General features: G+C 42.9%; 1 protein-coding gene across 19 annotated transcripts in view; it reads left to right on the top strand.

Moving 5' to 3' along the window:
• The window catches only part of NRXN3 (neurexin 3), a 1692180-nt gene that overhangs the window by 536853 nt on the left and 1139359 nt on the right, over nucleotides 1-15968 (top strand). For all 19 annotated transcript variants that reach the window (XR_003795953.1, XR_003795956.1, XR_003795954.1 and 16 more), the window contains one exon: nucleotides 12329-12767. Coding sequence is in view for 15 of the 19 variants with exons in the window: in XM_029238319.1 (XP_029094152.1) it covers nucleotides 12329-12767 (439 nt within the window). In the remaining 4 variants the exon portion in view is untranslated. The remainder of the gene's footprint in view (nucleotides 1-12328; nucleotides 12768-15968) is intronic.

The following is a 15968-nucleotide window of genomic DNA, read 5'->3' on the forward strand; positions in this document are numbered from 1 at the left end:
TTTGGCTATTCAGGGTGTTTTGTGTTTCCATACAAATTGTGAAATTTTTGTTCTAGTTCTGTGAAAAATCCCATTGCTAGTTTGATACGGATTGTATTGAATCTGTAGATTGTTTTGGGTAGTATAGTCATTTTCACAATGTTGATTCTTCCAATCCAAGAACATGGTATATCTCTCCATCTGTTTGTATCAACTTTCATTTATTTCATCAGTGTCTTAGTTTTCTGCATACAGGTCTTTTTTCTCCTTAGGTAGGTTTATTCCTAGGTATTTTATTCTTTTTGTTGCAGTGGTAAAGGGGAGTGTTTCCTTAATTTCTCTTTCATATTTTTCATCATAAGTGTATAGGAATGCAGGAGATTTCTGTGCATTAATTTTGTATCCTGCTACTTTACCAGATTCATTGATTAGCTCTAGTAGTTTTCTGGTGGCGTCTTTAGGGTTCTCTTTGTATAGTATCATGTCATCTGCAAACAGTGACAGCTTTACTTCTTCTTTTCCAATTTGGATTCCTTTTATTTCCTTTTCTTCTCTGATTACTGTGGCTAAAACTTCCAAAAGTATGTGGAATAATAGTGGTGAGAGTTGGCAACCTTCTCTTATTCCTAATCTTAGTGGAAATTGTTTCAGTTTTTCACCATTGAGAGCGGTGCTGGTTGTGGGTTTGTCATATATGGCTTTTATTATGTTGAGCTAAGTTCCCTCTATGCCTACATTCTGGAGGGTTTTTATCATAAATGGGTGCTGAATTTTGTCAGAAGCTTTTTCTGCATCTGTTGAGATGATCATATGGTTTTTCTCCTCCAGTTTGTTAATATGGTGTATCACGTTGATTGATTTGCGTATATTGAAGAATCCTTGCATTCCTGGAATAAACCCCTATTGATCATGGTGTATGATCCTTTTAATGTGCTGTTGGATTCTGTCTGCTAGTATTTTGTTGAGGATTTTTGCATCTATGTTCATCTGTGATATTGGCCTGTAGTTTTCTTTCTTTGTGACATCTTTGTCTGGTTTTGGTATCAGGGTGATGGTGGCCTCATAGAATGAGTTTGGGAGTGTTCCTCCATCTGCTGTATCTTGGAAGTTTTAGAAGGATAGGTGTTAGCTCTTCTCTAAATGTTCGATAGAATTTGCCTGTGAAGCCATCTGGTCCTGGGCTTTTGTTTGTTGGAAGATTGTTAATCACAGGTTCAATTTCAGTGCTTGTGATTGGTCTATTTATATTTTCTGTTTCTTTCTGGTTCAGTCTCTGAAGGTTGTGCTTTTCTAAGAATTTGTCCATTTCTTCCATGTTGTCCATTTTATTGGCATATAGTTGTTTGTAGTAATCTCTCATGATGCTTTGTATTTCTGCAGTGTCAGTTGTTACTTCTCCTTTTTCATTTCTAATTCTGTTCATTGGAATCTTCTCCCTTTTTTTCTTGATGCGTCTGGCTAATGGTTTGTCAATTTTGTTTATCTTCTCAAAGAACCAGCTTTTAGTTTTCTTGATCTTTGCTATTGTTTCCTTCATTTCTTTTTCACTTATTTCTGATCTGATCTTTTTGATTTCTTTACTTCTGCTAATTTTGGGGTTTTTTTTGTTCTCCTTTCGCTAATTGCTTTAAGTGTCAAGTTAGGTTGTATATTTGAGATGTTTCCTGTTTCTTGAGATAGGATTGTATTGCTATAAACTTCCCTCTTAGAACTGCTTTTGCTGCATCCCATAGGTTTTGGCTCATCGTGTTTTCATTGTCATTTGTTTCTAGGTATTTTTTTATTTCCTCTTTGATTTCTTCAGTGAGCTCTTGGTTATTTAGTAGCGTATTGTTTAGCTCCCATGTGTTTGTATTCTTTACAGTTTCTTTTTCCTGTAATTGATATGTAGTCTCATAACATTGTGACTGGAAAAGATACTTGATAGGATTTCAATTTTCTTAAATTTACCAAGGCTTGATTTGTGACCCAAGATGAGATCTATCCTGGAGAATGTTCCATGAGCACTTGAGAAGAAAATGTATTCTGTTGTTTTTGGAAGGACTGTCCTATAAATATCAATTAAGTCCATCTTTAATGTATTATTTAAAGCTTCTGTTTCCTTATTTATTTTCATTTTGGATGATCTGTCCATTGGTGAAAAGGGGTGTTAAAGTCCCCTACTATGATTGTGTTACTGTCGGTTTCCACTTTTATGACTGGCTGTTATCATCTGCCTTATGTATTGACGTGCTCCTATGTTGGGTGCATAAATATTTACAATTGTTATATCTTCCTCTTGGATTGATCCCTTGATCATTATGTAGCGGCCTTCTTTGTCTCTTGTAATAGTCTTTATTTTAAAGTCTATTTTGTCTGATATGAGTATTGCTACTCCAGCTTTCTTTTGATTTCCATTTGCACGGGATATCTTTTTCCATCCCCTCACTTTCAGTCTGTATGTGTCCCTAGGTCTGAAGTGCATCTCTTGTACACAGCATATATATGGGTCTTGTTTTTGTATCCATTCAGCCAGTCTGTGTCTTTTGGTTGGAGCATTTAATCCATTTACATTTAAGGTAATTATCGATATGTATGTTCCTGTTAGCATTTTCTTAATTGTTTTGGGTTTGTTATTGTAGGTCTTTTCCTTCTCTTGTGTTTCCTGCATAGAGAAGTTCCTTTAGCATTTGTTGTAAAGCTGGTTTGGTGGTGCTGAATTCTCTTAGCTTTTGCTTGTCTGTAAAGGTTTTCATTTCTCCGTGGAATCTGGATGAGATCCTTGCTGGGTAGAGTAATCTTGGTTGTAGGTTCTTCTCCTTCATCACTTTAAATATGTCCTGCCACTCCATTCTGGCTTGCAGATATTCTGCTGAAAGATCAGCTGTTAACCTTATGGGGATTCCCTTGTATGTTATTTGTTGTTTTTCCCTTGCTGCTTTTAAAATTTTTTCTTTGTATTAAATTTTTGATAGTTTGATTAATTTGTGTCTTGGCGCGTTTCCCCTTGGATTTATCCTGTATGGGACTCTCTGTGCTTCCTGGACTTGATGGACTCTTTCCTTTCCCATGTTAGGGAAGTGGTGTGTTTTGGGGTGTCTGTGACCTTATTATGATTTTAGGCAGCTTCTCTGCTAATGGGTGGAGTTGTGTTCCTGTCTTGTTAGTTGTTTGGCATAGAGTGTCCAGCACTGTAGCTTGCTGGTCATTGAGTGGAGCTGGTCTTAGCATTGAGATGGAGATGTGTGGGAGAACTTTCGCCATTTGATATGACATGGAGCCGGGAGGTCTCTGGTTGACCTATGTCCTGAACTGAGCTTCCCAACTTAGAGCCACAGGACTGACACCTGGCCGGAGCACCAAGGCCCTGTCAGCTACACGGAAAAAGAGAAAAAGGAAAAAGAAAATATATATCATTGCTCCCAAAGTCTACCTCCTCAATTTGGGATGAGTCGTTGTCTATTCATGTAGTCCACAGATGCAGGGTACATCAGGTTGATTGTGGAGTTTTAATCCGCTGCTTCTGAGGCTGCTGGGAGAGATTTCCCTTTCTCTTCTTTGTTCTCACAGCTCCCAGGGGCTCAGCTTTGGATTTGGCTCCGCCTCTGCGTGCAGGTCACCTGAGGGCATCTGTTCTTTGCTCAGACAGGACGGGGTTAAAGGAGCAGCTGATTCGGGCGCTCTGGCTCACTTAGGCCGGGGGGGAGGGAGGGGCACGGAGTGTGGGGCGGGCCTGTGGCGGCAGAGGCCGGCATGACGTTGCACCAGCCTGAGGCACGCTGTGCATTCTCCCGGGGAAGTTGTCCCTGGATCATGGGACCCTGGCAGTGGCGGGCTACACAGGATCCTGGGAGGGACGGTTTGGATAGTGACCTGTGCTCGCACACAGGCTTCTTGGTGGCTGCAGCAGCAACCTTAGCGTCCCATGCCTGTCTCTGGGGTCTGTGCTGATAGCCGTGGCTCGCGCCTATCTCTGGAACTCTTTTTGGCAGCGCTCTGAATCCCCTCTCCTGGTGCACTCTGAAACAATTGTCTCTTGCATCTTAGGCAGATCCAGACCTTTTCCTGGACTCATTCCTGGCTAGCTGTGGCGCACTAGCCCCCTTCAGGCTCTCTTCATGCAGCCAACCCCAGTCCTTTCCCTGGGATCTGACCTCCGAAGCCCAAGCCTCAGCTCCCAGCCCCTGCCTGCCCCAGTGGGTGAGCAGACAAGCCTCTCGGGCTGGTGAGTGCAGGTTGGCACCGATCCTCTGTGTGGGAATCTCTCCGCTTTGCCCTCCGCACCCCTGTGGCTGCGCTCTCCTCTGTGGCTCTGAATCTTACCCCCTGCCACCCCCTATCTCCACCAGTGAAGGGCTTGCTAGTGTTGGGAAACCTTTCCTCCTTCACAGCTCCCTCCCAGAGGTGCAGGTTATGTCCCTATTCTTTTGTCTCTGTTTTTTCTTTTTTCTTGTGCTCTACCCAGGTACGTGGGGAGTTTCTTGCCTTTTGATAAGGCTGAGGTCTTCTGCCAGCGTTCAGTAGGTGTTCTGTAGGAGTTGTTCCACGTGTAGATGTATTTCTGTTGTATTTGTGGGGAGGAAGGTGATCTCCGCGTCTTGCTCTTCCACCATCTTGAAGGTCTCCTAATATTATTCTTTTTTTTTTTTTTTTTTTTTTTTTTTGCGGTACACGGGCCTTTCGCCGTTGTGGTCTCTTCCCTTGCAGAGCACAGGCTCCGGACGCGCAGGCTCAGCGGCCATGGCTCACGGGCCTAGCCGCTCTGCGGCATGTGGGATCCTCCCGTACCAGGGCATGAACCCATGTCCCCTGCATTGGCAGGCAGACTCTCAACCACTGCGCCACCAGGGAAGCCCTCTCCTAATATTCTTAATTTACATTAAGTTGGCTTTTGTGTTAGAGAATAGCCAGAGTGGAGATAAGATTCACCGCGAGTTCCAGCTCTGGGACTGGTGGTAACTTCATAGAGCACTACCTTGAGAATTCTGAGGCTTCATCTGGGTTTAATGAGAAAGGGAGTAGAATAGAATTACATCAATTCACAGTGGATTCCATCATTTAGGAAGGAAGAGTAGAGAAATGTATTTGCCCATATGGCTCTAAGAGGTGGGAGAGTTTTCTATCTAGGTGTGGCTAAAAGGATCACCTGGAAAACTTCTCTGAATTATCTGGAAACTTTTTCAGTATTTGTTAAGGCCAGTCTTGGAGAACTATGGCCCATACATGCGCATTCTTGTCTTATTTCTTTGCCTGGTTCTGGTTATGCCAAGTCTGTGGTTCATTAATTTAGGAAAAGCTTAGCAGGCTCTGTGAGGATGATGCAGCCTGAACTGACACATCTTATCTCCTGTGACAGACTGAACCTTGACAGTATCCTAAATACCCCACAAATTGGATTGGCTGAAAATTTTTTCTACAAGATACATAGCCATATGTTCTTAATCAGCCTTTTTAGCTGAATAAAAGTCCTAAGAAAGTTCTTCTTGAGAAGAATAAAATTGAGACCTTCATGATGCCAAAGGTTGGAAGTCTTAAACTTCTTAGTGTTTCTGTCTGTAGTTGAGCACAGACTTACCTGATCATTGCTTTCTCACAAAGAATCCATCAAAATAAACGTTTGTCTAAGTCTTGAGGTCTTGCGTGTAAGTGATAATGACTTGCATCATTAGTGAGGCTCTTGGGCTGGCACCCATCGCCCTGGGTTTATAAGGTTAGAGTAACTGGCTGGTCCATAGTGCTTGCTTGTGTGCTGTCTCTCTCTGGACTGCTTGCATGGCCAGGTGACAGATGGCTTTCTTTCTTTTTTTTTTAAATGAGGAAGGGACTGAGGACTTGGCTGGTTCAACTTCAGTTCTCAGGTTTGTCTGGATCGTTCCTGCTACTCCTGCTTGCTTTCTGTCCCTTTTAGCTTTGCCTACTGCTCTCTTACAAATTAAACCATAGATCAGAAACTATCAACTGGTAGTCTTTGGTGAGACCCAGCTTTCAGATATGTTTTGTTTGACCCACAGAGTGTTGGATCACACAGCCTTTTTAAAATTTAATTAATTGCCAACATTTCTACTACTGGTTTCAACTTTACCTGGAGTCTTTTTGGCCTTTATTTTGAGCCCTAGAACTTAGACACTTTTTGGCTCCTGCCTTGCAAGTCTGAAACTCAATTCCCATTTTCTATTTCTGGTGCTTAGTTTTCATCTTTGGCAGATCCTGACCACTGTGAACAGAATATAAAGCATGAAAAGGGTGGTGTCCCTGCTATGCAGCAGTGGGGACTCTGGGCCCCAGGTTGGATGTCAGCTGTAGCTCATCAGGCAGAGTTAGTTTACTGATCCCTGTTAGAAAGACCAGAGATGTAGATGTGGCTCCAGCCATGCCAAATATTAGCTTCTTCTGACTTTGGAAGCTAGGGGGACCATCTGCTGCCCCATCTGTGCTTGAACTTCACTGTTGGAATTTGGTCAGTGGAACACTGTGATAGATAATGATGTTAATGCTAATGAATCCTAAATCTGTGTAAGTGCATGGTGTGTGTGTGTGAGACAGAATAGCTACCATTAGGCATTTTCACATATTATAAATGCCACGTTAGGCGATTATATAATTTTTAATTCTTATTTTAACTTCAGAATTTGTTAAATCCAGAGTCTGTCACTAGTCTCTCGAGCTGACAGCTGGCTTAGAACTTAGCCTCCAAGGCAATCTTTCCATTCTAATGACTCCATGCCAGGCTATCCTGTCTGGTGATCTAGTTATGGCTTCTCAAAGAGAATAACAAAATTAATCGTGATAACTACCATTTATTGAATGCTTATGAAGTGCCAGGAGCTGCTAAAGTACCTTTACATATGATCATATTATCTCATTTATTTCTTAAAACCCTGTGAAGTGAGACTTGTTACCTGTAGTCTACAGGTGAAGAACCTGAGGCTGAGGCACCTTAACTGTTGTCCAAAGGGTGGAGCAGAGCTCAGACCCCACTTAGGGTGGCTGTGAAGTCCGTGATCTTAACCACTACCCTGTGCTGCCACTTGAGCCCAACATCGAATTTAATGAAGATACAAGCATTTATTAAGCACCTGTGCAACTAGGTGCTGTTTCAGATTTTAAAAGCTGTAATGTGTATTGTTTGCTAATAAGGTGTTTGAGGTTTGCTTAAAAGATGAGACCTGTGCTTATTCAAAGATAACACGGTTGAGTGTTTTGAGTGACAAATGAATGGAGCAGATAATTCATAGGAAAGAAAATCACAGCCGACCAGAGTCATCAGTTGCCTGAAGGATGGATGGGAAGTGGTGGAGAGAAAGTAGGATGTGTGATTCTGTGGCAACCCCGGAAGCAAGATTCTTTCACAGGGCCTCTTATTTATTTACCCTGAGTAGGAATGTCACATGATGATTAGAAGATTAGCGCCCCCCCCCCTGCAAAATTTATCGAGAAGCTGCACCATCCTGTAAGCTGAAGAGAATAAGCTCATTTTGTTATTATCTATTGTCGATGGATTAAGTTGGGGTGGGGAACAAATCTTTGTCTTTTGCTTGTTGTATATAAACTGCTCCACACATAGGTATAAAGTTGAAAGGCTTTATTGGGATTTGTTGTCAACACTGTTCCACATCAAGGCCCCCTGACACTGGCTTTTTGCCACCGTTCTGTTTCGTCTGGCCTAGATACTCCAGAGAATGCCCCCCAGTGTCCTGACTTCAGATATCCTCCACTGACCTGGATCAGGTGCTCAGACATCATGTCACAGGCCTGTAAATCATGGTCCCATAAGCCGATCTGGTGGTTTTTATTGAAATTGCCCTATGTGTAGACACATAGAGGATTAAAGGTGCTTTAAAAACAAGAGAAAGGAAAGGCCACGTGGTAAACCTTCTCTTCCTGGACAGGAGAAACGGTACCAAGAGGGCACCTGGACACTGTGGGGCACACACACTCCCCCCATTCCTTCCGGATCCCTTGCTGAAGTGCATAGGAATGTGGCATTTACAGCAGAATTTGTGGACATAACGTTCTCAGAAAGCTGAGAACAGGGTGTCCTGGGATAAGATGGAAGAGGGAGAAAAATACTCCTGTGAACTGGGACTGTCTCTCCCCCTTAGATTCACTCTCATGGACCTGCTATATGCCTCGAGCACCATGGAAGAGTTTAACATGAAAAAGCACATCTTGTAGATTAGAACAGCCTCTCCTTTTCCAATCAGGCTTAGTGGTTTGGCCAGTAAGGCAGACAGCTTCATCATAGGCAGGCAATGTAAGAATTCTAAGTTTATCAAATGGTGGGCATCAGTAAGAACCAGAGTCATCAGAGAGGTCCTAGAATGAGTTTGGATATAGATCCTGGTGAAGGGGCACCATTAGAGGCTGGAGACCAGAGGAAGGCACTGTAGGCTGGGAAACCTACAAGGTGAGCAAGTATGTAGAAGTTCTAATACTGAGTTCACACAGAGGCCTGCAAGTTGCCTTGGAGTGGGGAGGAGTAGGGATCCGATAGAGAGGAGAGACCAGGTATGAAGGGCTTAACACCTCTGCACGGAGCTGGGTGTGTTTTATGTGCCTGACTTAAGAGGTTTCTGCTTTGTGGGTAGGCACGTGCTACCGGAGAGCTTAGAAATTGCCACCTCTGGAGGATGGCCTTGCCCCCGTGCAGTCAGAGAGATCTGGGTTCAAGTCCTGGTTATGCCCTTAAGGGGCTATATGATCTTGGGCAAGTACCTATCACCTCTGAGCTTCTTTTCTGCAAAATGATGCTAATGCTTCCTATTTCACTTCCTTAATTTGGATGATATACATTCGAGTTTTTATTAAGTGTCTGGTACATAGTAGGCTCTCAATAGGTGGTAGCTGTTTTCATTGTATTGTTCGTGTTGTCATGGCTTGTCTTACTCCTGGTATTGTTCCTGTGTGCCTCTGTATCAAAGATTAGGGAGACATACAAGAGTAGCTGTTCCGAGAGAGTCTGTCTTAACCCTGAGACTCTGTCCCCAGCTGTTTCACTGTCTGGCCTTCTAAGCATGAGCTGCAAGTCCAAACAGCAGCTTTTACAAGCCCACGGTTGGGGTGGTCAGACCTGCTTGTCACTCTCTTGACTCTGCCTCTGTGCCTCCCAGGTTGTGTGTCATCTCCCGCCGGGAGCTGTTACCACTCTGTCTTTAATTGCTCCTTGTTGGGGCCATTGTCAGCCAAGGCTGCTTTCTGTCACTTGCTGCCACATCTCTTCCTAGTTCAGTCATCGGGTGCGGGGGGGTGGGGGAAAGCGTTCATTTAGATGAAAGTCTGAATTTATGGAAAATACTATACCAGATACTAATTTGCCTTGTAAGGGGGTCCAGCAGGGTTTCTTGCCACGACGCTGTGCCCAAAGTACTACTACACTTCTTCATGGCCATGCCGTGGTCTTGCACTGGGCAGGGGGGTAGGGGGGAAGGTGAAGATGCCAGCCATGGAATTTCTCAACTGAGTATCACTGGGCTACAAGACCCCTGCCCTCCTGTCCCTTTCTTATTGGTAGGAGATCCTCAGAAGAGCATCAGTCCAGGCCCCTGTCAGTTTCCACCAGTACCCCAGTACTGCTGGAAACCAAGGTATACTATTGCTTGTTCCTAGGTTTGTGTACCATTGAGGATTTTCTGTGTTCTACCATGTATAATATCCCATTTCATCTCCATAACTGCCTGGGGGGTGGGGAAGGGAGCAGTTTCTAGAATAGGTATTGAGTCACCTGCCTTTGGAAATAAATAAAATGGGACTCAAAGAGGTTACCCAACCGTCAGTGGGAAAGGTGTGGAAACTGCATATAAATAGACAAGTAATTTCAGGGCCGTGGAGTAGATAGAGAGCTCATTTTCAAATAGCTTCTGAGAGAAGTCTTTGTCTGGCAGTTTCTGGCCCGGATTCTCTTGTCTGTCTCTCCAGAAATCTGCATTGTAGTTATTCACTGTGTGTCCCAGTCTTGGTCATATACCCATTTCACGGAAGAGTTCCTCCTCATAGGACGCTGCATCCTTTTAAAAGGCCTTTTTCTTTTTATCCTTCTGCCTCCTGTAGGGATGTTTGAGCTCTTTCTTCACTTATAGTTCAACGAAGCCAAACCTTAGTCTGTCCCTTTGGGATGAGCTATTGTTCTACATTAATAATTAACCTTTACAAGAGCTCTGGTCATAGGCATTTAACCCAGATTCAGAGAAAGTTGAAGTTTGGTTATGAGAGAGAGATCTCACATGTTGGGGAGTGGGAGCTAGAAGGGGAGAAGCTGTCGGTCATTAACCTTTTATCGTTTGTTTTCTCGTTTAGTCACTTGAGTGTTTGCCTAAGGATCTTGCAGTTTTTCCCCTTTGAACACGGTCAGTCCAGTAGAGCTAAGATGAGAAATTTAGCTCTTGAATTGGAAGATGAATATGCATGATTTTCTATGTATTATTAAAGATGAGCTTCACGGGTGCTGGTAGTAACTGTTGTTGTTCTGAGTGTCCACAAGTGGTAAAGCACGTGGACTCCGGAGCCTAACTCCTGGGTTCAAGTCCTGCTCTGCCAGTTACTGGCCGTGTGACCATGGGCTGGTTCCTTAACTACTCTCCATGTCTGTTTCTGCATCTGTAAAATGGGGGAATGATGGTAGGTATCTCAAATGGGCGTTGTCAGGATCTAACGGGATGCTAGGCTTCAGATCCTTAGCACAGTGCCTGGTAGTAGGTGCTCAGTAAATATTAGCATTGTTATTATTTTCAGTGTTATTGACTATGGTTACACCCATGGTGAAGGTCATCTAGTAGGTGAGACATTTTCAATTCTTTGTTGTTAGTTAGATATTAAAAGGCAAATATCTCTGCTTCCTTCTCTCCTGGTGTTGGAGAGAAGGGAAGCAGTTCTGCAGTTGGATGTTAGGGATTAAATAGTATATACTGGAATGACTCATCCAATTAACTTTTTATCACTGAGATGGATTGTAAGACTTTAGCACTTAAGTCTTGTTACTTTATTAAAAAAGGAGAGGATAAGACAACCTTCTCTGTGGAAGGGATAAAATGAGTTAACAGCCACGACAGCCACCCCCAAATAGCTGAGATTTTTATGCCCATACCATGTGCCACTTCTAAGTGCTTTGCGTGTATTAACTCATTTCATCCTTAAGAAATAGTCTACTCCTATATTTGCATTTTCAGAGGAGGAAGCAGACCCAAGTAAGTTAAATAACTTTGAAGTTCACACAGCTTAGAAGTAGTGGATGTGGGATTTGAACCTAAATGGGGGTCCTCATCTAGAATTTGAATAAGACAATGTGAAGGACCTAGCAACGTGGTTTGCATAACCAATACTCAAATGCTAGCCCCTTCACCTTCTGTTTTTGCTTGTTTATTATTATAGTATGGATGTGACATTGCATGGAGATCAGAGGACCAAGACCTATCCAAGGTTACTGCATCAAAATTCGGCTCTAATAACAGCAAAACCTTTTAGAAATTCTGATCTTGGGGAACAAGTTTAATCCCTGCTTTTATATGGATTATACCGGGTTTAGAAAGTCATAATAGGTTTTTAAAAAATGTTTTAGGGTGTTTCATTCTCTCACTGTGTGTATATAGAGGACATGTGCAATTGTGCAAAAAAAAATATAGATCTCCTTCTCCAACGCTTAACACTCAATAATCTTCTTTAAAAAGAAAAACAATACAACAGGGTAGAGTGAAAAGTAAGTCTCCCTCCACTCCTGAATATTAATCCCACAAATCCTCTCCCCAGTGACAATTTTATAGCTTCTTGTGTTTCCTTCCAAAAATGTTTTATGCATTTACAAGCATATATACATGTAGCACACACTTCCCAACACACACACTCTTTGCACAATGATAGCATAATGCACGCTATCCTGTTCCTTACTAATTTCACTTAATGTTACTCAGAGTATCTGTGTCAAAACTGGGAGCACTACCTTGTTTATTAGGGCTGCATAATGTTCCATTTTAAAGATGGGCCAGTCTGTTACTGCTGGTCATTTAGGTTGTTTCTGGTCGTTTACTGAGGACATTTCAGTAAATATCTCTGTAGGTAAGTATTTGTGTCTGTGCAACTCAGTCTCTTTTGATTTCTACTTGCAAGCTTATATTGTTTAACTTTCTGACAATGCAAAAAATTGGCCAGAAGGAAACAGACGAAAGGAATATAATGGAAATGTAGGGGCTTATTCAGGGCTTGTGGGCACCTCAGAGGTCTGTGCAGATGCTTTTTCAAGTGCTGTATCTCATGTTTCTCATTGTTTCAGACTGTTGTGTCCTGAAGCTTCATTTTGGGCCTTTTCCCTGGGTGCCCAGTGAGCGATGGATGGTACTGTTTGCAAGATTGATTCATGTAGCACTTGTCTGGCTTTTGACAGGTTGTTTATAAGAATAATGACATCCGTCTGGAGCTGTCTCGCTTGGCCAGAATTGGGGACACCAAGATGAAAATCTACGGTGAGGTTGTATTCAAGTGTGAGAATGTGGCCACACTGGACCCCATCAACTTTGAGACCCCGGAGGCTTACATCAGCTTGCCCAAATGGAACACCAAACGCATGGGCTCTATCTCCTTTGACTTTCGCACCACTGAGCCCAACGGCCTGATCCTCTTCACTCACGGCAAGCCCCAAGAGAGGAAGGATGCTCGGAGCCAGAAGAACACCAAGGTGGACTTCTTTGCCGTGGAACTCCTCGATGGCAACCTGTACCTACTGCTTGACATGGGCTCAGGCACCATTAAAGTGAAAGCCACTCAGAAGAAAGCCAACGATGGGGAATGGTACCATGTGGACATTCAGCGAGATGGCAGATCAGGTAGGAAGAAGCAGGGTGTGTGACTGAGACTAGGGGAAAGCTTCTGCTTCCTTATATTTTTTTATTTTAGTTTTTGTGACTTGTTTGCTTGTTGATTCTTTTGCTGTTCTCCTTAATGCTTGTTATATGATTGTGTAAGATGATGTTTCTGAACCAGACACCTGTCCCATCGATGGCTGACATTCTCCTCATCTCCCCTGTCACTCACTGCACAATGGTCTCAGCGATACCTCCCAGACCCTGGGGCTAAGGATGTTTTTACAAGCAGCATTTCCGCTGCTACCAAAGTGACTGTCATGTCACTTGTGTGATGGGTTTTTTCCCTCTTTTTTCTCCTTTTTCCATCACCATGGAAACCAATTGTGACATCACAGATGCTGCATTGTGTGATTACTCTGTAGGATAAGCTGCACTGTGCGAGAGTTTATGCAGTGAAACACCCTTTAGTAATTGGCAAGAGTCATATTGCAGGGGAAAATTATGACAAGAAAGGAAAAGGCAAATTGATTTTTCCTAAAGTCATGTTCAATTTAAAGCCTGCCTTTGGTGTGAAAGCCTATATTTCACTCTTTGCTCAGACCTCACTAACTTTCCCTTCCTCTTCATAACCTTTTACATTGGATTTAAACGGCTTTGTGTGTTTCTGCAGCTGCAGACCAAGCAAGCTAGCCCCAGGCAGTACATAGCCACTCTGGAATAGTAACAAAGCGGGGCAGGGGAAGGAAACACAAATAGAGAGTCTGAGGCTTTTGAATGCCTGAACAGTCTGCCTCACTTTCTGTGGACATGTGGCAGTGAAGGTCACATTCTGTGCATCAGAAAAAGGGCATTTCACCCAGAGAAGTAATTAGAGCATTTGAATTTCACACTTATTTCCTGATTCTCCATTTAGGTAGTATTGTACTCAATAAGGGTCTTGGCTATATTTTCATATTTTTAAGGATTTACTCTCCTGGTAAACACAAAAATGTCTTCCTTTTAGACATTTTTGCATTTGGCCAACAATAGAAAGCAATAGGTTCCCCTAAAAGGCTGTAGCCACTAATGGCTGAGCTTGCGGGGATGGCTTTTCTGCGTAATTCCAGAGCTAGAGGGGTGGCGGAGATGAGCAGTGTTGCCCTTAGGTAAGCAGCTGGTTGGGTTCTGTGCAGAGGGCAGACAGGTGGCAGATTGCAGACCTGGATGGTTTATTGCCCAGCAGGATGCCTTATCAATTGCCTGAAATTTGATCAGAACCAAGAGGCTTCAAATTAAATGTGCTTGTTGGGCAAGAATGAACATTTTGTTCTTTTTTAAGGGAAAAATACACAAGAAATCATTTCTGGGCCAAATCTTTTGAAGTTTATCCATTAAAAAATGTCAGCAGGGGCAGAGAGCTAGAAAGCTGTCTCAGAATTATAAGGGACACACTCCTGTTGGTTTTTAAGACAATGCGTTTTGGGTCTCTGGAGTTCAGACATGGTTGATGGGTTTCATGATTGACTAACCTAGACCTTGGCACAGCTTAAATGTCACCTATCTGTGTCACAGTCAGGCTAGAACATGTAAAATCGCCACATGTCTGTTTCTGATATTCTCAACACGAATTGCTTTTTCAAGTACGGCCATTGTTTCGTTTTGTTAGAACCATCAGTAGACCCATTTTTTGACAAATAAGTTTGGATTACAGAAGCCTTAAATTTTATACCTGGGTGCTATGGCATTGGCTAATACTTTGAAATACTGATAAATTTGATCAAAGCTTATAAAAGTTTACTGAGTAAACAAATAGTTGTCATGTAAAAGCAGCATAACAAAATTTTAACATGATATACTAAACTTCATTTCTTCATGAGGGTATTTTCTGGTATGTTCTCACAGACCTGTATTAAAATGACTAGTTATAAAAACACAAGTGTATCTAATTGTGGTACCTCCTTCCCTGCTCATCCTGAAGAATATGACTGAGAGGTGATCTCAGGAAACTTTCATCTTCACTCCCCAGCTGAGGGACTGATTCTCAAAACAGTTGTGGTCCCACACTCTGAGGATGAATTTCCCTCAGGATGTATTTAAGGGTCCACTATTTAAATCAGTTCGGGTACTGTTCTTACTTGGCAATAGATGCTCCTCCCTGTTCGTTGGTGATCAGATTAACTCTGTGGACATGTGGTGGGTAAAGAAAGCAAACTGCAAGAGAGAAGAAAAGTACCCAAGCCTCAACTTCCTCATTTGTGAAATAGGGGAAATACGAATGCCTACCTCACAGGATTGTTTTGAGGATTGAGTCCAGAAAAGCACAGAAAGTACTAAAAATGGTGGCTGGGACATTTTTATTGTTATGTAGGTTTTTAAAAGATTAAAAAGCAAAAAGGCAAAGCAGATTTCTCCAGGAGAAAACTTCCAGGGAAGAGTAGGGGGAAGCACGCCTAGCTGAATCCTCCAGAGACCCCTCATACTCTTTCTGCTCTTCTACCCCTGGGTTGACTTTGTGATTTAGAGTGTACTTCACTTTCTTGATCTCATTTGATCTTCTAGGCCCTTCAGGCTTTCCCCTGTCATAGCTGAGGGAATTGAGACTCAGATAAGTGAAAGCTGGCTGATGGATGGCCCAGTTATCTTGGTACCAATAAAGCACTTTAAGAATACTAAATTTCTAAAATTTCTGGCATGAAGTTTAGATATCACTCTGATTTAACAGTTTAGGAAGTTGAGGAAATCAAGGGGTTCAGTGACTGGTACAGGGTCAGAAAGACTAGAATCCCTGTTCCCAAGTTCCCAGGTCAGGCTCCAGGGTTACATCTTCTGTGATTTCATGTGCCTGGTCTAGCTCTGATCTCATCTCTTCTTGACTTCCTCTGGCCTCCTGTACTCTAGCCACACTGCTGCCTGTCCCAGGGCCTTTGTAGGTGCCATTCCCTGTGCCGGGCACATTCTCCCCCGGGGACTTGGCATGGTTGGATCCTTCTCAACATCCTGGTTTCAGCTTACCTCTCACCTGCTTAGAGAAGCCTTTATCGACCATACACTTTCAAGTTGAACCCGTGGGCTGCTGTAGCACCCATTTTACTCTTTTCCTCCCACTCGCCGTTTTCCAATTTCTGTTTATTGGGTGATTTGTTTATTTTCTGTTCCTCTGCTGTGCAACATCAGCTCCATGGGAGCAAGCATGCCTGTCAAGTTCACGTATATGTCTAGAACAATACTAGAGACAGAACAGGT

This window comes from Monodon monoceros, unplaced genomic scaffold (assembly GCF_005190385.1).
Source record: "Monodon monoceros isolate NGI ecotype Baffin Bay Population unplaced genomic scaffold, NGI_Narwhal_1 Super_Scaffold_21, whole genome shotgun sequence".
Classification (NCBI taxonomy): Eukaryota; Metazoa; Chordata; class Mammalia; order Artiodactyla; family Monodontidae; genus Monodon; species Monodon monoceros.